General features: G+C 37.2%; 1 protein-coding gene and 1 long non-coding RNA gene across 2 annotated transcripts in view; one reads left to right on the plus strand and one right to left on the minus strand.

Annotated features, from left to right (window-relative positions):
• Positions 1-7,395, minus strand: part of LOC123872435 — a 43,971-nt gene extending 36,576 nt beyond the window's left edge. The window contains exons 1-2 of the mRNA XM_045916719.1: positions 7,177-7,395; positions 2,380-2,477 (exon numbers count right to left, since the gene is read on the minus strand). Coding sequence (XP_045772675.1) covers positions 2,380-2,477; positions 7,177-7,395 — 317 coding nt within the window. The remainder of the gene's footprint in view (positions 1-2,379; positions 2,478-7,176) is intronic.
• Positions 685-25,245, plus strand: LOC123872445. The gene is made up of 3 exons (XR_006797481.1): positions 685-731; positions 7,009-7,013; positions 25,199-25,245. It is a non-coding gene; the product is annotated as an uncharacterized LOC123872445 (long non-coding RNA).
• The last annotated feature ends 66 nt before the right edge of the window (positions 25,246-25,311 follow it).

Here is a 25,311-nt window from a genome sequence, read left to right on the forward strand (position 1 = left end):
AGGAGGGTGGAATAACCTCAACCTCAGAACACTCCCCCTTATAAGGGCAATAGAACACGCAAAATATGGAGCTTACATTTCTGTAGTCCAGGCTTTCCAACAAGTTGGCTAGTTGGAGATTGTCCACAAGTAAGACAGCGAAAAAAATCAAAAACATACGAGAAGTGTCCACTCCTGGGATCTAGGTCTTCCCGAGAGAATACCAGCAAAATACTGGCAGTAGGCGTAGAAACTAGTGCAAATTAAATGGATTTCACTTTATATCTTTATCAAAATAATATATAACAATATTCGATAGCATACCCTAGATTGTGTCTCCATTGCCATTTTTTCGCCATCTACGTAAAAGCAACCTTGTATTATTGTTATCACTTATCAATAACTTCTTTGCATAACAAGTCGCCCTGTATCTGTTTATCGTCCTAGTTTTCCTCCAACTTTTCGTGTTATACATGAGATACCTATACTTATGTGAGTCTGCCACTTATCTTGATTACTTTTCTCTCTCTCTAGTACAGTTACATAAATTCATGGATGGCTGCACTTTCACATTATTTGTTCCTAAAGACTAATCAGGTGCAAATCAAACGTATTTTTAGGATTCCGTACGAATATATTATACGTAAATAGATACGTTTCATACATACCTACGCTTCTAAAGCCAAATGGGTCACATTTATTAATGCGCTATCTCTTCTACCCTCGTGCGTTTTGTATCTTCTGTCTTACTCGTCAACAAGAACGTATTTTATGAACCATGCAGGGCGTACCATATTATTTTTATTTATGTAGTAAAACTAGAAACTCTTTATTATAATTACATATGCCACAATAATTTTTGGCATTTCTAAAAAGGTGCTTATACTTAGTTAAGAACGTAACTAAAAACCGGTCAAGTACGAATCGCACACGAAGTGTTCCGTACTATTGTACTATATTGTATTATAACACGCGTGTGCAACACTGTAAATTATTATGTAATTTAGTAAAGTAATTCTTTTTTCGTGAACACATTTTTTTTTTGTGTATTTAATCATAATTCTTGGTAATCGTAATTTTAGATCCACATCCCCATTGAATCCCCTTTTATTGACAGACACGGCACGGTCGGTCTGTCTGACCGACTGATAGACAAACAGACAGACAACGAAGAGAACCTAAAAGGGTTCATTTTTTCTTTTGAGGTTCGAAACCCTTTAAAGCATAGCACATCTCTGGTGGAATAGTAGCTTAACCCGCCCGCCCGCTTTATACCAGTGATGTGTAAAACTCATAATATAGCAGGTCGTCTGGCTTTACAAAGATTAGCCAATGTCAAGTTTGTAGTTATTTACAAATTCGGGAAACTATATAAGTATGGACTTTGTCTGTGCCGGCGCTCGCCGACACACGCGCGGCACTTCCTTAGAGCGCTTCCCAGTCAGTTCCACCACCAAAAACACCAGCAAAACACAAAACTCGACCACTTCTAACAAAAAAAAAAACACTCCAAAAAGGCAAAGCACGCGCGCCAGCAAACACCAACACAGACGAAGTCCTATCAACTCTTCACTACTGTACATTGTAAGCTCTTATCCTGACTGGGAGATTGAGCTTTTTATAGAGACTATTTACTTAAAAGTGTTGACGATTAATCGAAGTTGATTTTAACACCCACTTGGCAAGAAGAATAATATAAGCGTACGTAATTTTGTGCTTAGTGGAATCGTAGAGTAAATATAACTTCTGTCTATTCTAAAAGGGGCACCAAGATATTAATGTTTTTGTATCTTTGTATTTATTTACAGATTTTATTTAAGTTAACCAAAACTTTCTATATATATCCGAATTATTAGAGTCAAAAGAAATGCACAACTAGATAGATAGAACACTTTATTGCACACAAAAACACATGTAAAGGAACACAACACAGAAAGAAGAAAAACAGAAAAAACAATTGTGTGCAAAGGCGGCCTTATTGCTTGGAGCAATCTTAACTAGGTAACTAAAGTAGGTATAAGAATCGAGTGATCAATAATCTTGCCGGCTCTACTTTTTAAATATCTATATCCTTGGGTCATAAGGACCAATACTGCCAAATTTTGTTCACGAAACGCCGCCGTAAAAGGTAACTAGGTACCTATAATATGGTAGGTACTAAAATCTAGAGAGTGACATAGGCTACATTTTATAGCAGAAAATCAAAGAGTTTCCACAGGATTTGTAAATTATTCCACGCAGACGAAGTTGCAGGCCTAGAACCTGTTTTATGACAATCTAAAAAGAATAAAATCCCGTGTTAAGCTATACAAGTCTCCGATAACCATATCGGACGATGGCTAGCGAAACATATGTACCTAGTACCTACATTAAAAAATAATCCATCTTTGATGTTCATACCTTAGAGTGCTCCCGTTAGTAAATATGAAGAATGCTACTTCAGATCTCTCTTGCTGTAGCCTTGTGACTAGCTTGCCGAGTTCGGTAGCTCGACTGACCTGGAACAAAAATATAGTTTAACATAGAAAAAACCGTGATAGCCTAGTGGTTATGACGTCTGCCTCATATTCAGCAGGTCAGGAGTTCGATTTCGGGCACGTTTTTCTAATTTTTCAGAGTTATTTACCTTTTTAACGGTGAAAGAAAATATGATGAGGTATTTAAACATCACAGGGTATACCTATTAGTGAACATTTTGCGAAAATAAGTTATCAGTATGATGATTTTTTTTTAATTGTTTATAAAGAATATTAGCCATGCTGATCATGACTAATACTCCCCTTTCCCCTCCAATTAAGCGTAAAGCTTGTCAAGCCAGGAGTGCGACAATAGTGCAACGGGTGGGGTTTGAACCGCCGACCTTTCGGAATTCAGTCCGCTCCTCAACCGTTGAGCTATCGAGGCTCTGTTTAACTATTAAATTCATTCACAATAATTATAATTATTGTTAATGAATAAGTAAGTAAGGCAGAAAAAATCTGAGAGTTGTCGTGGTTAAAGTTACACGAAACCTAGTATTGTGGAATAGTTCCTCTCAATTTATCCATGTAAAGGTGGGCAGGTTGCTAGTATAAAAACAAACAAATATACCTATTTGATTAAATTCGTTCATACAATTAGGTATCTATTAATATCATCGTAAGTAATTAATGAAATATCGGGTTCGACGGCATAAGACAAAGTCGAGACACGAAGGGCAAAGGACGACCTCTGTGCAACCATATCGAGTTACCCAAAGGGGTCAAAGCTGTATGTATGATATGTCGTTAGGAGACCATACTTTTTTTAAAGAATATTACTAGCTAATTTCATCATGATGACTAATATTCCACTTGCCCTTCCAACTAAGCGTAAAGCTTATGGCTAGGAGTAGGTACGACAGTAGTTCAACGGGTGGGGCTTGAAGTGGTGACCTTTCGGATTTCAATCCTCTCTTTTAACCGTTAAGCTATGGAGGTGATTAATTAAATATTAGATTCGACGGCAGAAGACAAAGTCGAGACATGAAGGTCAAAGGACGACCTTTGTGCAACCACATAGAATTACCGAAGGGGTCAAAGCTACTATGTCTGATATTGCGTCGTTAGGAGACCGTATTTGTATAATGGGTATCTTATCTAGGCTATATGGTCCCACTCAAAGATGCCATGGTAATAGAGCGTGTAATAACCGCAAAATGGCTTCAGTCTGACTGGTGTACTTACAAGAACACACACACACACACACACGTGTTTTTTTTTTTTTTTTTAATTTATGGACAGCGCTTGGCTGCAATCAGACCTGCTAGCAATGCTAGCAAAAGCGTACATGACGTTCACTGTAGCTAGTAGCGCGAAAATGGCGATAATCAACTTCCTTCTATTCAAGTCTAGTGTACTTGTATTAGTAGAGGTCAATGGTCGAAGTCAGTTTATAAAAGTAGAAAATCACACTAATATTATAAAGGAGAAAGTTTGTATGTGTGTGTGTGTGTGTGTGTGTGTGTGTATGTTTGTTACTCCTTCACGCAAAAACTACTGGACGGATTGGGCTGAAATTTAGAATGGAGATAGATTATACCCTGGATTAGCACATATAAGCTACTTTTTATCCCGGAAAATCAAAGAGTTCCCACGGGAATTTTAAAAAACCTACATCCACGCGAACGAAGTCGCGGGTATCAGCTAGTAATAGATAAAAATTGATTAAGCTAAATTCTGTGAAGTATTAATATGGGCTTTCTTCTTAAAAGCTTTCAGTTCATAAGCACACCGTTTAAATTTTTATGAGAAAACTTCATAAAGACAGATCAGATAGAGGCAAATACAGATTAATTCGGTCGCCAGAGGCTTCGAAGTGGATAAAATTGATTGGAATTCTTGGATATCTGTTTTCTAAGACAGATGATTCGATTTACAGAGTACCTACTACGTTGATGCACAAGATTTTTTTATTAATATATAAAACACAATTTTCTCTTGTACTTAGTGGTATGGATTTTGGACCAAGCTACTTCTAGTTGACCAATTTTCAATCGAGTTGAAGTATAATAAAATAAATAATATGCCGCAAACTAATTAAACGGTTGAGAATGAGTTGGGCAGAATATTCGATATGTATATAGATGGAACAAAAGCCCCGAAAAAGTTGCTGGACAGTTGAAGTTGCAAGCCGGTGGGTCGTAGATGACGTGGAATAATTCGACAAGAAGCCGGTGGATTGATGGGGTTTAGAAGGATACCTAGGAGGTTTTGAAGTTTGGAACTGGAAAGAAGCTGTCTCTGACAATCTCCATGAGGGCCACTGGACTGTAGAGCTTTGATGATGGGCCAATAAAATCTTAGAAAATGAGTCAGAATAATAAATAATAATAATTAAAAAATAAAAAACACGATTTTCCTACTAAAAATTATTCTTCGACTACTCTACCTAACTATTAAATGACTCCAACGAACTAAAAAGTAAAACATTCACATTGTAGGTATATGAACCCTGAAAATATTGCACTCAGTTTTTTGGCAGTTATGTAATAAAGTGAAATCTATATATCTACCTCACATTTTGGTCGGTCAGACAAATGACATTGGAAAAAGAGCCAGCCTCGTGAATATGCAAATTAAAGCAGCTAAAAATCGGAAAATTCATGTCTCTGTTACATCATTAATCTGTGCCACGTCGCATCGATGCCACGAGAGCTTGACAGCAAATAATTACAATTTTATTGAGGCGGCAGCCATGACAGTGGAAAATATGGTGAGGTTAGGTATTGGAAGGAATATTACGTGTGAATTTCTATGAAGTTAGGATATAAATGTAGTTTTAGCTGATCCCGGTTGTACTCACGTGGTGAGTCAATATCAGCCCGACTACAAGTTGGGTATAGTTTCGAACCCATCTTGGGTCACTTACAATAGTTTAAACGCTAAACTAACCGACCGTTACGAAGTTGCAAATCAATATTGCTCAATGATGTTGATGAAACTATTTAGAAAAACTTTAAAAATATCTATAAATTTCTAAATATTATAGCGACAAGATGATTGTTTCTTGGCGCCGGATCGACGTAATATTTTTAACCGACTTCCAAAAAAGGAGGAGGTTTTCAATTCGTCGGAATCTTTTTTTTTTTTTTCAGGACCTGTATTGATATAAGTTTCCACGTAGGTATATTTCCAGGTACACACTCTTTTGGGTTTGAGTGGGAAAATTCCTTTAAAATAACGTATCGAATTTTTCAAGCGCAGATGAATAAGTAAAAGGTAACCTTAGGCTTGAATAGTGTTAAGCCATTGCATGCAATATAACTTGTAGGCTGCCAGGCAGTGGTTCCCGCGGCAACTGAATGAGGCAAAAGCTTTATAATTTAGGCCTACCTAGTTTGCCTAAACTCAAGAAGTTACAAAGAAATCCTACTTGACATTATAATATATGCGAAAGTGTGTTTGCTTGTTGGTTTGGTTCATCTTTCAATCACGTCGCAATGAAGCAACGGATTGACATGAGTTTTTATACATGGATATAGTTAAAGACCTGAAAAGTTAAACTGGTACTTTTTATACAAAAGTAAAAAAATCTAAATCTAATCTTGTGCTAAAAAAAAATTACAAGACATTTCACCGCGTTTAATAGCCTCATCGGGTGACAGAAGGGCTGGCTCATTTTTTGCGTAACGGATCAACCTGGTAGTCCAGCGTGGAAATGCAGCCAGTATTCTTGGCACCATTCTACCTGAGCATGATTTGTATAGTCCTAATTAAATAAGGCTAGCTTTAAGTTTTACTGTAATACATATTTTCTTAATAAAAAATAATAAAAAAAGTCCTAGGAAATCAATGATTTCCAATGGGATTTTTAAAAATCAAAAACTTTGTGGATGAAATCGCGGGCGTCATGGGAAAATTCCGTTACAATAACGTATCGAATTTTCCAAGCGACCGTGAATAAGTAAATATCACCTCAGGCTTGAATAGTGTAAAGTCAAGCGTGCAATATAGATTGTACGGCTGCCAGGCAATGCTCCCCGCGGCAATTGAATGAGGCAAAAGCTCTATAAGTTGTTTCAGATAAGGCACGGTGTGCACTTTCCGCTCCTTGATCGTAACATTTCTAATATTACCAGGATAAAGCTTGGTGCACAAAAAATATACCCGACTTTAATGACAGACTGGTCTAATGAGTTTCAGAACACACATAGTAAAAGTTCCGGAGCCATGTTAGTTGCTAAAAACTTTGGCGCTCATTATTTCTTAAACTGTGGCTTTCTTTCAAAAATCAATTAAAAGACCTATAGGTATTTAACGAAGTACCACTCGAGGAGCTAAACCAAAAATTTTGGTTTTACCCTTCGCTCGTAAGTTGCTTCATTACAGAATAAAGGATTTCATTACAGAGGCATCGGTTCTTTACTGTCTGCATGCCAGAAATTATCAAGAGGGCAGTTATGAAAATTACTGGACAGTTTCATACTGCTGAATATAAATTAGGTTTTTTACTTTTGTTATTGGTTTGTGTGTGGTACCTACTGGTAATTGGTTGGTGACTTCCTCAAAGATAAAGTTGTATGCACGATGAGAGCCAGGATCGAGATGAACAGCAGGAGGAACAGCCTCCACAGCTGGCAGCTATGATTGCGGAACCAGTGGCGGAACCTAGAGCGGCAACTGCTTCTATCTTCTGACTTTAGCTGTATGGAGGACGCTGGGGATAAAAAGGTCAAACCTGCTCCTCAACATCTGCAACCTCCACGCCATTAGTGAGGCTGTTCCTCAAGGAGAAGGTGGTCTGCACGATGAGAGCCAGGATCGGGATGAAGGGCAGAAGGAGCAGCCTCCACAGCTGGCAGCGCCGACTGCGGCACCAGTGGCGGAACCTGGAGCGGCAGCTGCTTTTGTCTTCTGACTTCAGTTGTGTCGGGGACGCTGGGGATAAAATGATCATACCTGCTCCTCAACATCTGCAACCTCCACGCCATTAGTGAGGCTGTTCCTCAAGGAGAAGGTGGTCTGCACGATGAGAGCCAGGATCGGGATGAAGGGCAGAAGGAGCAGCCTCCACAGCTGGCAGCGCCGACTGCGGCACCAGTGGCGGAACCTGGAGCGGCAGCTGCTTTTGTCTTCTGACTTCAGTTGTGTCGGGGACGCTGGGGATAAAATGATCATACCTGCTCCTCAACATCTGCAACCTCCACGCCATTAGTGAGGCTGTTCCTCAAGGAGAAGGTGGTCTGCACGATGAGAGTCAGGATCGGGATGAAGGGCAGAAGGAGCAGCCTCCACAGCTGGCAGCGCCGACTGCGGCACCAGTGGCGGAACCTGGAGCGGCAGCTGCTTTTGTCTGCTGACTTCAGTTGTGTCGGGGACGCTGGGGATAAAATGATCATACCTGCTCCTCAACATCTGCAACCTCCACGCCATTAGTGAGGCTGTTCCTCAAGGAGAAGGTGGTCTGCACGATGAGAGCCAGGATCGGGATGAAGGGCAGGAGGAGCAGCCTCCACAGCTGGCAGCGCCGACTGCGGCACCAGTGGCGGAACCTGGAGCGGCAGCTGCTTTTGTCTTCTGATTTCAGTTGTGTCGGGGACGCTGGGAATAAAAAGTTACAGTTGAAAATTTACGAAGTCTTAATCTGGAGCACTTAAAAATAATCTATGTGTCGCATCTTATTTTTTTTCCCCCATCAACAATTTTTTTTGTTAAAACTGACTGGAAAGCGCTCTAAGGGGGTGCCGTGCGTGTGTCGGCGAGCGCCGGCACTGACGGGATTCATACTTGTATAGTTTCCCTAAATTGTTACAAATACAAATAACTACAAACTTGACTTTACAAAGATTAGCCAATGCTAATCTTTGTAAAGCCAGACGAGAGAGCAAAAAAAATCATTTTCATGAAAATAAATATTAATTCTAGTTGGTGGAAATTCGGCTTAAGGAAAAGGGATTATTATCAGTGTACACAAACGCGAATACCATAATGATGGATTGTGGTAAACGGCAAAGAGAGCAAATAATAATTTGCGTATGTAAAGAATTTGTATGATGCTTTATACACCAACGCGATTTGAAAGTTGTATTATACTTCCATTTCATGTAAAAGTCTTGGGTAAAAGTATATCAGTCTGACAGACTGTCAGTTACCACGGTGCAACCGATGAACCAACTTTGACGAAACACAGAACAGAGATAGTTTTCATGCTGAAACAGGCATAATATGCGTTTTATGTCGAAAAATCAAAGCATTCCTACAGGATTTTCAGAAAACCTACCTACATAAATATAGCTTCTGAATATTCTTAGGTCTGAAACACACAAGGCATGGCAAAGCGATGCGATAAATATGTGACTAGATCATTAGAACGTAGACTTTGCAATTTGGCATTGTAAGGTCTACATCTGAGGATGCTCCAGTGTCGTGGTGAAACGTGCGTCGAGTGGTGTTGGGATTTGTGTGGTGCTGTGTGGAGCAGCACACAGCACTACACAAATCCCAACACCCACCAAGCTTGGTGGGTGGCTTTTCCTGCATGTTTATCAGTGAGAGGGCGAGCGGTGCATATTGCATGCTGCATGTTGCACCATACAGATTTGTTTGGTTTAGCGGATTATAGCAAATTAAGGATGGACTTCCGTAAAATAACGTCTGCTTCTATACTATTTCTTAAAGCATTACAAATCGTACACGCATACGCGCGCGTTCAGTGTGCAGTCCGTGGTTTCCATAAGTTGCCATTGCGTCGCGTTTTCGTCACGCGGTGTCTGTTTGAAGCTTTACAGATGAAAAACCAATCGAACAGTGAATAAATTGTGAAACTCCGATATTAATATTCATAACTTTGTGCGTAGCTGAGATGAAAACAGTGAGCTGTTAACGAATAGCAAGCAGGCACTAAAATACAGTGTAAATAGAATTTTACGAAACATTTATAAAATAAAATATTTTTTTATGTCTGTCTGTCTACCTACCTATATTTTGCTTAGTAGCGTAATGTGCTAATATTTTAGAGTTTAGACCCTGGGCCTTTGAGCCTGCTGCCAGCTATGAGGATTGCTAGATTGTTCCACATTTCTGGATAATCCCGTGGGAACTCTTTACTTTTCCGGGATAGAAGTAGCCTGTGACATCTCAGGGATGTAACCTATCTCTGTGACCAATTTTGTCAATGTCCGTGAGGCGGATGGGCCGTGAAAAGGTAACAAACTGATAGACTGACAAACTGATGGCCGAACGTTTTCCTTTTTCGTTTAGGTAAATAAAATAACATTATGCTCGAATAATTAAGTTTAAAAGTTAGGTCTAATTTCGGGGCGAACCACCGCCGGTAACATAAACAGCAATCTTTTTAAGAAAACTTATTTGCATAATTGATCAACATTATATTATATTAAAACTCAAACAATTTAAAATCACTAAGGTGATATAATAACTGAGCTACGATAGCTTACGGCTAATTAATAATAATAACAATCAATCTGTCTGTAATTTGTCCATAAATTACTCAGCGACGTTATTTGTCAAGAATTGTATAATGGTCTTTTTGACAAATAACAACGTTGCTAAGTAACTTATCGACAGATTACAGATAGATTTAATTTTGGCCGTGAGACGCAACTGCCACCGGCAGAGTCAAGTTGTAAGTAGTGGAGGTAAATTTTTTGATAAAAATTCTAGCTTTATTTCCTTTGGCATAGTGGCGGCAGCCTTAGCGCGTTTAGACACTTCGCGTCTTTTCCGTGTTTTAATTTAACTAATACAAATTTCAACCATAATGTCAAAGTCAATAAAGCTCAGTTTAATTTGTTATCAATATATTCCTCTAGCGCTTTGGACCTTAAATGTTGTTTACTATACAAATTAGAACTTAATCCCATCGGGAAATCAAGTCGTATGCATAAAATAGCATAAATAGTAAATATTTAACTTGAATGTATTTTTAGCATAAAGAAACTTTGGTCGGATGCCAAAAAATTACAAAGGAGAACGTCCATTTTATTTTTATCACAACGCGACGGATAGTCTGTATAAGTAAGATCTCAATAAAAATGTATTGTAATTTGTAAGCAATGCTTAGATCATTGGGACCATTGATGTTGAAACCAATCAGAGTGGCTAATCTGAACAAAAATTGTATTCTAAGGTTGAGATCTATAGAGCGAACTTTGAATTCACTTAGATTTAAGTTTCAGTTAAAACGAGACAGATTTATACCAGCGGCAGCGGTATAACGCTGTCTCGTTTTATCAGTGTCGTAAGTGTGAGCAAAGTGAAACTGCTCACTATAGATCTCAGCCTATGAGGCTCTCAAAATTAAGATGACCATGGATATCAAGTTTTAAGCAAAACTAGTTGCATCCACGAAAAACTTTTATCATTTTCCGTGACTTCGTTTGCGTGGATTTAGGTTTTTGAAGATCACTCAAAATCCTTTTTCAGGGGGAGGAAGGATTTTGTTACGTTATACAGAGAATATACCTAAGTGCATGTAAAATCTTAAGTTTCTAGACCGAGCATAACCTGTACGTTTTGTCAGTTAGTCAGTTTCTCCTTTTATAATGTGAGCATTAGTTAACTTACAGATAAGAATATTTCAAAACGCACAAACAGACATATTAATTTTATTTATGTCTATAGATGAAAACTTTTAACATTATGACTTAATGTGAGCTATTTTACGCACAAACAGAAATCAAGGTGACCCTATTTTGTTCTTAAAATGCTCGTAAAGTAAAAACATATTTCGATTTGTTAATAAAATAAAATGAACATACCCATTTTATTTGAAAACTTTTTTCACAATGTCACGAAACGTTCCGAATAAACTTTGTTCCCGGGGTAACTAGACCTGCGAGCACCCTGGACGGGGGTTGATTGTGTACTGAATGGAAGGCACGTCTAGGGGTGGTTTACTGGTTTTAATGTTTACGCTTCTCATTTGAAGAAGATCACGACCCCGTTGTGACCTGTAGGTACACGGGTATAATTGAAATTCTTTAATTAAAAGAAAAAAAAAGTGTACCTGCTTAATAATTCTAGGGTATAATTCAAATTCAAATTCAAAATTCAAATCATTTTTATTCAAGTAAACTTTTACAAGTGCTTTCGAATCGTCAAAATAATCTACCACTGGTTCGGAATGCTGTTCCTACCGAGAAGAACCAGCAAGAAACGCACGACTATGTAAGTTGGTATTAAAACGTTTATTTTTGAACTAATCGAGCCTTTTTAACCCGCGACCCAAAAAGAGGGGTGTTATAAGTTTGACGTGTTTATCTGTGTATCTGTGTATTTATCTGTGGCATCGTAGCTCCTAAACTAATGAACCGATTTTAATGTAGTTTGTTTTGTTTGAAAGGTGGCTTGATCGAGAGTGTTTTTAGCTATAATCCAAGAAAATCGGTTCAGCCGTTTGAAAGTTATCAGCTCTTTTCTAGTTACTGTAACATTCACTTCTTGGGGGTGTTGTATATTTTTAATTTACACTTGTTAAGGAGTATTGAGAATGGACCAACGAAATAGGTTACAGAATGAACAGATTTATCATAAATAATGGTGTTTATTTCTCAGCTATTAAAAATACTTTTTATTAGAATGTGGCGAGCGATCCTTTGACCTTCGCTTATTGTCATAAAGTCGGGAACATTGGCCATTGTCATGTCCGGAATATAATTCTTACGGAATTGCCACCAATTCCATGTGTAATATGTTCCGGAATGATGAACTTTAAGCGATTCTAACATTACGTAGATAGATATTTGCACAAACAATATGAAAAATGATTTCATCGGCTGTGTTTGCTTCTGATCAAAATCGAAGCTTCCTTTGTATTATTTTTTATCCTTTTTTTTGTCTGGTAGGAGGCTGCGGCCATGGCTAGTAAACGCTTTAACGGTCAAGTTGTGCCGCCAAGAGACTAAAGGTGCCCACGCACTTGAACTGAACTGCAACTGAACTGCGCGTCGCGGCAGCGCCCCGCACGATATTCTCTCCAGCCGCGACGCGCGGCAGTGACGCGCTACGCGGTACGCGCATCGCGGTTGAAGAGAATATCGTGAGGGGAGATCAAGTGCGTTAGCATCGTTCCGGTACGATGCCGTGTAGAAACCGATAAATAACCCTACCAAGTTAAACCGCTACTATCTTAGACTGCATCACCACTTTACCTACTACCATCAGGTGAGATCGCAGTCAAGGGCTAACTTGTAATGGAATAAAAAAACTATTTTTAGGGTTCCGTTCGTTAACATGACACAGTTTCTTCTGCTTAGAAGCGCCGGGATAACAAACTCTTAGTTAGGTAAAAGATGTAAGTAATAACACAATTTAAGAAATAAACGTTTTTCTTTCTTCTTTCTTGCATCTGAATGAAAAAATGGAATTCTTATGTGTCTGTCTGTCTGTCTGTCTATCTGTCTGTAGAGCACCAGCTGTTTTTATCCACATAGGTACTAGGAGATCGCGACTTCGTCCGCATGGATTAGGTATTTTCAAAAAATCCCGTAAGTAGATTATAAATATAAATACAGTTAAAAGTAATGGTATTTATTTTTAATCAAGATTAATCAAATAAACTACGGCAGAAAAACCAATGTTTTTAGTGTCGCATACTATTTACTTGGGTCTGTTTGTTCAAAGAGGATTAAAAAGTTAATTAAAGTCCCGCTTGATGTTGGACCTTTGCTGACCTCATTGACCTGTATTTTAAATGACATGGATTTGCTCATTACAACGAAGTTTGTTGGTGACTTCAATGTGTACCTACTTACGAGTATTAGATAGGTACTAGCGGCTTCGCACGGGTAGTTTGAGAGGAACTATTTGTCCATCAGTCACATCGCAACGTCGCAACAGGTCAACGTTATTTGCAGGAGAGTGACATAGGCTACTTTTTATTACGGAAAATCAAAGGTCCCCACGGGGGTTTTAAAAATTTAAATCCACGCGCCAAAGTCGCGGCCATCAGCTAGTTTTGTTATATTAGAATAAATAAATAAACTGTAGCTAAGTCTTAACCGATTTAACAACATTCGATACAACTCTTATCGGTTTATCACGGACTAATAAGCAGAAAGGCATGTATCGAGATGACACACACCTTACGATCACCTGTTGAGCATTAATTTCCGGTATACATTTTTGAAAATAAAGCCCTAAATAGACTGAACGTGTTACGGTCGTCTTTCCAGGGTCGCCAGTTACGCTAAGTTTATCAAACGCATCAAAAAAACGCGAGAAGAGGGTGAATGGAGATGCCAAAGATGCAAAATAGCCTTGATAGCTCAATGGTTGAGGAGCGGACTTAATTCCGAAAGGTTGGCGGTACAAACCCCACCCGTTGCACTACTGTCGTACCCACTCCTGGCACAAGCTTTACACTTAATTGGAGGGGAAAGGGGAGTATTAGTCATGATTAGCATGGCTAATATTCTTTAAAAAAAAACACACCCTAGAAAACAGCTGCCTTCCTGACGCAATGCTTCGTGCAATACCTAGGGAAGCCGTGAGTGGAGACATCGAAGAGTGGAGGAGGTTTTTAGTGCGTAGGTCACTGCGAAACACCTGCAATGGAGTCGGGCATGCCAGACGGTATCCATGAAGATTTTCCTCCTTCATTAAAAAAAACCGGCCAAGTGCGAGTCAGACTCGCGCACCGATGGTTCCGTACTCGGGTATTTTTTCCGACATTTTTGACGATAAATTAAAAATTATAATGCATAAAAATATGTTTAAGAATGTACAGATAAAGCCCTTTCATATTATGATACCCCATTTGGTATACCTAGTTATCTTACTTTGAAAATTGAAACACATTAAATTTTTTTTAATGATGTCACCAGAAATTCACGCTTTTTATTTATTTTATTTATTTCTTTACTTGTACTATAAGACCTACCTACCTGCCCATGATTCTAGGACAACGGGAAGTAGGTCTGTACCCTATAGGTTTTCTCGACAGACACGACGGACGGACGGACGAACGTGGCGTGGCTCACTGGCGTCTTTCCACATTTGACGACCTCCCTGGCGTAGAGGTGAAGAGCTGTCTTATAAGTGGGAGGTCCCGGGTTCGATTCCTGGCAGGGACAGTTCCAGCATCCCAACGAGATGGTTCCAGACGACTAGGTAAGGTAGCAAACTAAATTCATTTATTGTATTATATGCTTTTCCGAGCGTGCAATATACTAATATATAATAATATACTATACTTAGTGCCTTCAATTTTAAACTTATTTTACGGTTTAACAACATATATTGTAGATAACGGATACATTTGGTGTTATATATTACATATATTTTATACCTATATTCCATAATTCGTTGTTTTCAACTGCAAATATTTCCACTCAGTTGCATGAAACGTGGTTCCTGAGACCACCTGGCAGACTTCACACACCTTTGAGAACATTATGGAGAAATCTTAGGCATGTAGGTTTTCACGAAGTTTTTCTTCACCGTAAAAGCAAGTGGTATTAATTAGTTACTTAAAACGCACATAACCCTAAAAGTTAGAGGTGCGTAGTCGGGATCGAACCCCCGACCTCCCTAATAAGAGGGTATAACCACAAGACTATCACGACTTTAACAGTTCCTTACTAACTTCTAGGAGCTATTAACTAATACTTCCATAATGTGTTGTGTGTTTCAGGCTTTATCAATAAAATAGCGCCAATAGCTTACCGTATACTTTGTTATAATATTTGAGTCAGGAGCTGTTAGTGTGTTTTTATCACCTGACGGAATGATTTCTTTGCTGTGATGAGTCAGAAGACTGTTACAAAATCAATATAACGAATTATGATAATAAATTATCGATCCATATCCGTGGCGCGTGCTAAAGATAAAGTATAACAAGTATATTGAGGGCTTCATGACAAAAGGGGGTATAGACAGTGCAATTTTACAGGAGAGGCAAAAATATATATAAAATCAATAAATAACTACTAAAACTAGTAAATAAGTACTAAATAAGTACTTGCTGATATAATAAAAGGCTGATAGGGAACTAAAAATGGTCTAACATTTTACTCAAAAGAGACATTCTTTCTCATCTTAGATATGAAAAATAATTCATAGATAACTTTCTAAGATAGTTCACTGTTCAACCGCACCGCACAGCCGAATGTTATGCTCAGAAGTGTCAAAAGGTGCATAAACCCCGTGCCAATATCTATGTAGTCTGTGTCGCTATGCGTATATTTATCACACACACAAGCATACGACTTTGTCATCATTTTATAAAACACAATATTAATGCGTAAGCTTCGCCTGGACTTCGTCTGTGTTGGTGTTGGCTGGCGGGCGTGCTCTGCCTTTTTGCAGTGTTTTTTTTTTTTTTTGTTGAGGCTGACTGGAAAGCGCTCTAAAGAGGTGCCGTGCGTATGTCGGCGGGTGCTGGCACAGACGGGGTCCATACTTGTATAGTTTAACTAACTTGTTACAAATAACTACAAACTTGACATTGGCTAATCTTTGTAAAGCCAAACGAAAGAGAAAAAAAAAAGCTTCGCCTGTCTGGAGTTGTTTAATATCTTTAACTTCAACTAAAAAATAATAACACCCTACTGAAATTCCATGTAATGAATAACCGCCCTGAAATCAAGATTCAAACTTTTCAAATTTTCATTTTAGAAGTATTCCTCATCATTTTTAATGATTCAATTAATTACCCAATTAGTAATTCTCTATGGGTATGCTTAGTCACTTTGAATTTTTTGTGGTTTTATCATTCAAGCCTAATATTATAAATACATATAAGTAGGTATATGGTTTTGGTCAAGCGTACACATTGCACTGAATTCGAATTTTCCTGTAGGATAAACTCATTCATTAGTAACCGCACAATTAAGTGATTAGTAATAATAAAGCGTATACATCTTGATATTATAATAATTACAATTTAATGTGTCCTTTTTAGGGTTTCGTACCCTAAGGAAAAAAGAACCTTTTTTTTTCTCTCTCGTCTGGCTTTACAAAGATTAGCCAATGCCATGTTTGTAGTTATTTGTAACAAGTTAGTTAAACTATACAAGTATGGACCCTGTCTGTGCCGGCGCTCGCCGACACACACACAGCACCCCTTTAGAGCGCTTTCCAGTCAGTTTTAAGAAAAAAAAAACACTCTAAAAAGGCAGAGGACGCCCGCCAGCTAACACCAACAGTAACACAGACGAAGTCGAGTATGTAATCACTACGAAAAAACCAAAAAGAACCTTCTAGGATCACTTTTTTGTTCACTTGACAGACAGACATGTAAACCTGGCTGTCTGTGAAGAGCCGTCAAGTCAATCAATACCTTTAAGGAAGAACCCGTTGACCTAAAATTGTGCAACTTGGCAGGTAGTGTCTTAAGTAAGTTAAGGGAAAAATCCGAAAACCATGAATTTGAAAAGTGTTATTTCTTGTACGATGGTACAAAACCCTTCGTCTGAGAATCCGATTCGCACTTGATCTGGTTTTTTGCATCTACCATTGTACATTGTTCTTACCTGTGTATCAGTGTAAGAGTGAAACATTCGAATGTAAACACAGTGAACTGTATAGGTTTACCAATCGTGTGTGTGACGTAAATTGTAGTTCTTGATGATGTTTTCCGCGACTGTGATGATTTTATTGTAAATTGTTATAGCCATATTTAGAAGCGTATGTGTCGATATTACGTAACCGAACAGTTAAAAACTCATGCCCCGTATCAAATTCACCTACTACAATCAGATGCACTCCTGCATACTTGGAGTGGAATGCCAGTAATAAAGGTACCAAAACTACTACTACTATGATCTCTAGTCTCTACATATCTAAGATTGCTCTATTATGTTCTCCACATATCTAAGATGGCTTTATTATGTTCTCTACATATCTAAGATTGTCCTATTATGTTCTCAACATATCTAAGATTACTTTATTATGTTCTCTACATATCTAACATTGCTTTATTATGTTCTCTACATATCTAACATTGCTTTATTATGTTCTCTACATATCTAACATTGCTTTATTATGTTCTCTACATATCTAACATTGCTTTATTATGTTCTCTACATATCTAACATTGCTTTATTATGTTCTCTACATATCTAACATTGCTTTATTATGTTCTCTACATATCTAACATTGCTTTATTATGTTCTCTACATATCTAACATTGCTTTTTTATGTTCTCTACATATCTAACATTGCTTTATTATGTTCTCTACATATCTAACATTGCTTTATTATGTTCTCTACATATCTAACATTGCTTTATTATGTTCTCTACATATCTAACATTGCCCTATTATGTTCTCCATGTATCTAAGATTGCTTTATTATGTTTCCTACATAATTATCTAACATTATTTAGGTAAATCTTTGAGCCTTTGTAACTTTGAAACTACCCTACACATTTTTACAGAAATCCCGGAAACGACAGATATAGACATTAATTTCTAGAATATGACTAAAAACATTGAATTTCATCAGTAATTAATATTTAAAATATGAGAAACAAAGTACGTTTATTTGGAGCTCACTATATGGATAAACCCTTCTTAAAAATATCGGCCTAGAGAATATCATACCTACAAAAACCTGCCCTTCTTTCCCATAGAGAGTGCCTGTCCATTTACCTTAAGATGAACTTAAGGGTTAAACTTAAGAGTTAACCTATATAACCTATAAAGTCATTGGTAGGAAGAAAAATCCTTTTAAAGCGTTAAGGGGCATGAGACGGGCCTGCCCGCGAAATTCTGACACATTAGTCGATACTAGAGCCAATTTCTTAAACTGGACCCTTTCAAGTAAAGATTTTTATATAAACCTGTGAGGATGATACTGCCATTGTCGCAATTGAAAATGACATAAGCCTATGTTGTCGTATTAGTTTAAAAAAATGTGAAAAACCAAATTAAATTTGAATTTCGCGAGCAGGCCCTTCGCTTGCAACTTAAGCGTGTGTTACCTCTAAAGTAAAGTGTAGCTGAAATCAGCTCTCCATGTTTCTAAAAAACTATATAGCTAAATTAGGGATTAAGAAAATAGAATTGTCTCTTTAATGAGAACCTATTTTGGAAATCATTTTTTTTAAAGGTAAGTAACTAAGTAGGTATATTTTTAACCCCCGACCCAAAAAGAGGGGTGTTATAAGTTTGACGTGTGTATCTGTGTACCTGTATGTGGCATCGTAGCTCCTAAACTAATAACTAATGAACTGATTTTAATTTAGTTTTTTTTTGTTTGAAAGGTGGCTTGATCGAAAGTTTTCTTAGCTATAATCCAAGAAAATCAGTTCAGCTGTTTGAAAGTTGTCAGCTTTTTTCTAGTTACTGTAACCTTCACTTGTCGGGGGTGTTATAAATTTTGAACTTACACTTGTATTTATTAATCTCGTAGCTAACATTTTGAAACATAGTTAACAACTTACGATCGAAATATGTACGAGTATTTTCTGTGATGATTTAAAAATAACCTGCAAAGGACCTACCAAAACCTTCTTCAGAATTTATCCTACAACATTTATTTTATCTTTTAGTTCCTGTACTTACAAATGTTACCTACTAATTAAAATTAAGTTTTAATTTATTAATTACCATCGATCAAGATTTTTCTCCATACAGATTGAAGCACTAATTTGACGCTATAATTTATTTAGGTAAAAATAAACTCTTAAAAAATCTCACGGAGATGATTCACGGTTAGCAATGTTTATATCGATTAAGGCTCCTTCACACTGGCGGAAAAAATAACGAGCAGAGGTTCTTTTAAAAAGGCAACGCTTAAAATCCTTACGTCTAGTTGCATGACAAGCGGTTAAAATTACTTTACGCTTATGGATGGTTAAACTTTGATCACTAATAAATACTGTGTGTAGCCAGAACAGATCGGTATAGGTCGTTAACAAAACTGCTTTAATACAAGCCAAAAAATTATACTGCTTTAATACAAGCCAATGCCAATAACGAATCGACGTCTTTGCGTGAAGTCAAAGGTTTGAAAGTATTTTAATATTATATTAAAACTCTGCCATGCCTAGACGGCCCCCGTCCGCAAGCCGTTTCATAGCGTATTTTTGACACCTGCCAATGTATATGAAGCCTTGCTTGTGTGTATGACATTATGACGATGTGGGAATTGATTTTTAACCACCGACCCAAAAATAGGGGTGTTATAAGTTTGACGTTTGTATCTGTGTATCTATCTGTGGCATCGTAGCTCCTAAACTAATGAACCGATTTTAATTTAGTTTCATTTGTTTGAAAGGTGTCTTGATCGAGAGTGTTCTTAGCTATAATCCAAGAAAATCGGTTCAGTCGTTTGAAAGTTATCAACTCTTTTCTAGTTACTGTAACCTTCACTTGTCGGGGGTGTTATAATTAACTAAACTAAAAATATAATTATGTTAATTTACACTTGTTGAACATTTTGTTCCATACTGCATAACCGTCGTAAACTGTGATATGGTTGACAATCTTTTACTATTGAATAACACCTGAAATCAAAATTTAATCAATTGATAGGTTATTTGTTAAGAAATACCATACAGTTTTTGACAAATAACAACGTTGCTAAGCATCAGAAGAACAAAAGCGACCGACATAGCTCAAAGGATTAGCAAGCTGAAGTGGCAATGGGCAGGTCATGTCTGTCGTAGAACCGACGGCCGATGGGGCAGACGTGTTCTGGAGTGGAGACCGCGTACCGGTAAGCGCAGTGTGGGACGTCCTCCTGCCCGCTGGACCGATGACCTGAAGAAGGTGGCGGGGAGCGGGTGGATGAGGAAGGCGGAGGACCGTGTTTGGTGGCGCGCTCTTGGAAAGGCCTATGTCCAGCAGTGGACGCATACGGGCTGATGGATGAAGCATCTAGAACGCACAATCGTAAAAGAACGCTTAAATTCATCCAATCTTAATGATTGTGATAACCACAAACGTTAGAAAGAGACTGTATATTTTCATGTAGGAGTATAATGCGCCTTAAAATGAAAACTTTAAGGCTCTATAGACCAGAATAAAAATATAAACATTGATGAATCATACATCACATTGGTATATAGTTACTTCACATGACCTTCTCATCTCAGTTGAGCCATTGACCGAATCAAGAGTAGTCAGAATGAAGGCTTGTTTATTCGTTTGTGTCGTAAACATAATCTTTTCGATCGACGCACGATCGATTTCGAACGATGCGATCAGTACGATCGAACGCGATCTAAGTGTTGTTATGAACGAAAATAGCATAAATCTGAGTGCTGCAAGTGTTTTGTTTGGATTGAATCTTTCGAATGACTTTGATATTGATTTGCATAGAACTAAAAAACGTGGCGCTCGTGGAGTATTAATTGCTACTAACTGTGAACGTGGAAAATGCCCTAAATGGATAGGCCCAAGGATTATGATATGCATCCCTTGTCGACATAGGGGGTGAGTTAGCTGTTAAACCAAAATCTATACTTATAAAAGGACTCTCTGATCAATCACAGTTTCGCAGGGTTAAGATTTCTGGGATTCCTTTTTTGGAAGGGCGTCTACGCAGAGAAAGCTTTTAAATAACCATATTACATTATAAAAGAACTATTATCAATCGCAGTTTTGCTAGAGTGAGCTCTCTGAAAATCTTTTCTTTAGGCTGTTGCCTTCGCCGAGGAGGAAGCGGCTAGCTGTCGATTATTTTCTCACTCAAGGAACGTACAATCGAAATAATATGAGTCCGTGCCAATAAATGAGATAAATACATGAATTCTTAATCGTTAACTATGCACACTGCAGGCGACAACTACTGCAACCCGTTCATCGCAGCGACAAGTGTGAAAAATCTCACTCACAATCTGACGCTTGGTGGTCAAAATATTCGCGCAGTTTTAATTACCTGTCAAACTCACACACTCATAGCGAGAAAACTATTCCATCTACATACTCGCGTCTCGTTGCTCGAAAAGTCGTTTCTAGTTTGTAGCTCATCTCGTTTCTCGTTAATCGTCGGCGGTCGGAAAAGTGCCTTAGAGAGCTCTACGGAAATAGTAATATCAAGACCAATACGTCAACAATAATGTCACTCAAATTGTCTACCTATACCTATATGAAATGAAACTGACTCACTGACATCAACGTACCAACTCTAAGAATAGGATATTTGGTGTGGAATAAAAGAAACAACTTATTGGCTTCTGCACTGAATACGATCAGGAAAATATATATATTAGCCAAATTAAATTATTATAACAAGGAAGTAATATGCCCGTTTCCTAGCACAGTTTTGACACGAATAAAAGGAATGACGCTTTTACTTTTAAAACAAAATTATGTTTTAAATATCAAAATAGTTTTTACTATATTTTTATTCATAAAATAAAATAAGATTAATTTTTGTAACTAAACGTTACATAAACCAACACCAACTGCTCAAACTGGTGGATCTTGAAACCATAAGTTTGCATATAGATTTTCTCTACACCTTACAATCCCACTAATAGGTAAATCTTTTAGCTGACTTCCCGCACTTTTGAGAACATTAAAATAACTCTTGTCATCTCGATGTTTTGATATTTGATTGCTTGATAACTCAGAAAAGTTTTCAAAAATCGAGTCTAACGCTAGTGCTAAAAATAATGATAAAATACGAGGTATGATATACTAGAGCGACAATAATGCAAAATCTCAATTTTCTAGACCCAGCAATATGTGCCCCTTAATACACTGCAGCTGTAGTTACGTTGATAAATTATGTCAGTCAGTCAGTTTCTCTTTTCGACAGTATCTGTTTATGGAAAAGCAGTGTGAAAGGCTCTATTAAAGGATAAGGTAAGCGCCGGTGAATCATACACAACGTATAATTATTGCGCGTAGCGGTGCTCACCTCAGTTGTGTCACAGTTCCATCCGAGAACAGTCGAAATGAAGGCGATCTATCTAGTCTGTGTCACGTGCCTGATCTGTTCGATCGATTCGCGATCGATTTCGAACGATGAGATCCGCTCGATCGAAAGTGTTCCCAGTGAAAATAGTTCAAACTTAAGTGCGTCAAGTGAGTTAGGGATTCATTTTGTAAACGAATTGAGAGATTTGCGAAGGACTAAGCGGCAGGTTTTGAATGCAAACAATTGCGCTTCTGGATATTGTCGGAAACGACTTGGAAATATAGTAGTGTGCGTCCATTGCAACCGGTAAGTTTGGGTTTATTTGTCCATTTCGACGTCTCGACTCCTGTAAAGGTTTCAACGGTTCTTAGTTCAAACACCAGGAAAAGTACAAGATACCTACTTTTTATCTCGGAAAACCACGGGATTTTCAATAACTAAACGCGGTAGCGGAAAGAAATTGTTATTAAGTACATATATATAATATTTATATGCTTTTGCCCGTGACTTTGTTTGCGTGATATAATATTATACAACTAACAGGATGATGTAACTAACTATCTATCAGTGACATAATTTTTGAAATCGGATGAGTAGTTTCGGAGATTAGCTCTTACAACCAAACTCAAAAACTTTTTTTTTTCTGTATTTTATTTCCAATCAGTTGAATTTATCAAGAAATAATTATTACAAGTGTAAATTAAAAATTTATAAAACCCCCGACAAGTGAAGATTACAGTAACTAGATAAGAGCTGATAACTTTCAAATGGCTGAACCGATTTTCTTGGATTATAGCTAAGAACACTCTCAATCAAGCCACCTTTCAAAAAAAACTAAATTAAAATCGTTTCATTAGTTTAAGAGATACGATGCCACAGACAGATACACAGATACACACGTCAAACTTATAACACCCCTCTTTTTGGATCGGGGGTTAATAACTGATAAAATAAGCCAAAAGTCTCATAAAATTTATAGCTCTAGGGAATAAATGTAGCTAAATATCGTTTCGGAGATCCCTGCATCTAAAACAAACTTTACTTCTATAGAATATTAGTAATACTAAGTACATTTTTTAAGGCTACGCCAACTTTGTTACATCAATGAAACTACTTACTTACTCGTAAAACTACACAAACACACATTAAAAACAAATTATGCAAGAATCGTTGAAAATAAATAACTAGCTAGCACAAACAGTTCATAATAATAATAAATTAATCAAAGGGTAGAATAAATTAAGCAAACAATGTAGAAAATTTAAACATTTAGTTGTTAGGTATGTTAATTAGTAAGTATTTATAATTATATTGGTGACTGTTTTATTAGGTAGGTATTTAATGATATCATTGTCTATAAAAATGAATTCCTATTATGGGTATTAATTTCTGAGATAAAATCGATAAAAAGTTTGGATAATCTTTATCTGTTATGATTGTTTCGATATGAATCACTGATAGTAACTTCTACAAAATTAATAATGCCAATAGTTTGTTAAATATTCATACTTTCTAAGCGTATCTGATAATTTAAAATGGTTAGAAATTATCTATTTTCTTATGAATATTATGTCATTTTCACAAGAAATGTTTTCGTAAGAAATAGTCGATGAGAATAAGAGGAATAATATACCTACTTTATTCAAGAATTCGTTTGCTATGATTAGGATTTCTGCTACTCAAGGATTAAGTAGTAAAATTAAGTAACTCAAATTAAGTAGGAAGTCCTAATAAGGGAGTAGGTACCTAAGTAGTAAAAAGCTCTCGGGCCCCTGCGCGAAATAAATCCAAAATTGAATCTCCCATCGAAGTTTTCGTATTTGTGCTTATGTTGAAAAATGTTTCTATATGTTCGTCCAACCGATGTGCCCCAAGCCAGTTTCATTAGAAAGGCAGTAATGCGAAGATGGTTTTAGTTTCTTTAGCTGCACGTCCACGCTGGACAGCCAGGCTGATCCTTTCCGCAAAAAATGAGCCGTCCTTCTGTCGAAAAAGGCTTTTAGAGACTTGGAAATGTAAGAGTTACCTAATAATAAGCTTGGTAGAAGGGAAATAACATTTTAGTTGATTAACTTGCAATGACATTTAAAGTGACATTACCATAAAAATTAAATTCTCGGAGAAGGCGGGTAAACTAGTTCAATTAACGGGTTATTCCACTTTAAAACAAGGTGGTTACGATAGTTCACTACTAGCTTAGCTAAACTATATCGAGCTATATTTTGATTTTACGTTTTAGAACAGTCTATGCTAGCTTAGCTTAATTATATCGTACCATTTACCACCGAACCGCAAGACGTCGGGCGAGTTTCCATCCTTATGTCGTCGACATTCCTTCTACGCACGAAACGTTTTGCGTCTTCATTCCTCATACGCATGGCTAAGGTTTGGAATACTCTCCCGCGATCTGTGTTTCCTACCAATTACAATCCGGGTATCTTTAAAACAAGAGTGAATAGGCACCTTCTAGGTAAACGTGTCCCATCTTAGACCACATCATTACTTTCCATCAGGTGTGATTGTGGTCAAGCGCTTGCCTATAGTGAATAAAAAAAAAAGTACTATATTATTATGAGCTTAGGTCTTATGTATAAATCTATGGCTCTTTACTTAAACTAAACAAAAACGCGATATTTAAATGCTATCCTTTTGTGTTGTGTAGTGAAAAGGCTGGCAATATTTATAACTCTGACAACTTATTTTGGTGCAGCACGTTATACCTAAAATATTTTTCGAAAAATTTTATAACATTAGTTGGGTATTAAATAATGTTTCATAGAAGAACAAATAAGAAATAAATATAAATAGATACGTTACATACGAGTTAAATTTAAAGTTTTAAAACTAACGCAAATTGGGTTATATTCGTTGATAGCTAATCTCTTCTACCCTCTTGCGTTTGTATCTTCTGTCTTATTCATCAGCGAAAACGGATTTTATACGCTATGTAATATAAACGTAACATAACTGTGATATAACATCTTTGATTTCATATGTATTTTAAAAATAAAATATAAATGTGTGTTGTTTTGTTTTT

This window comes from Maniola jurtina, chromosome 15, assembly GCF_905333055.1.
Source record: "Maniola jurtina chromosome 15, ilManJurt1.1, whole genome shotgun sequence".
NCBI lineage: Eukaryota > Metazoa > Arthropoda > Insecta > Lepidoptera > Nymphalidae > Maniola > Maniola jurtina.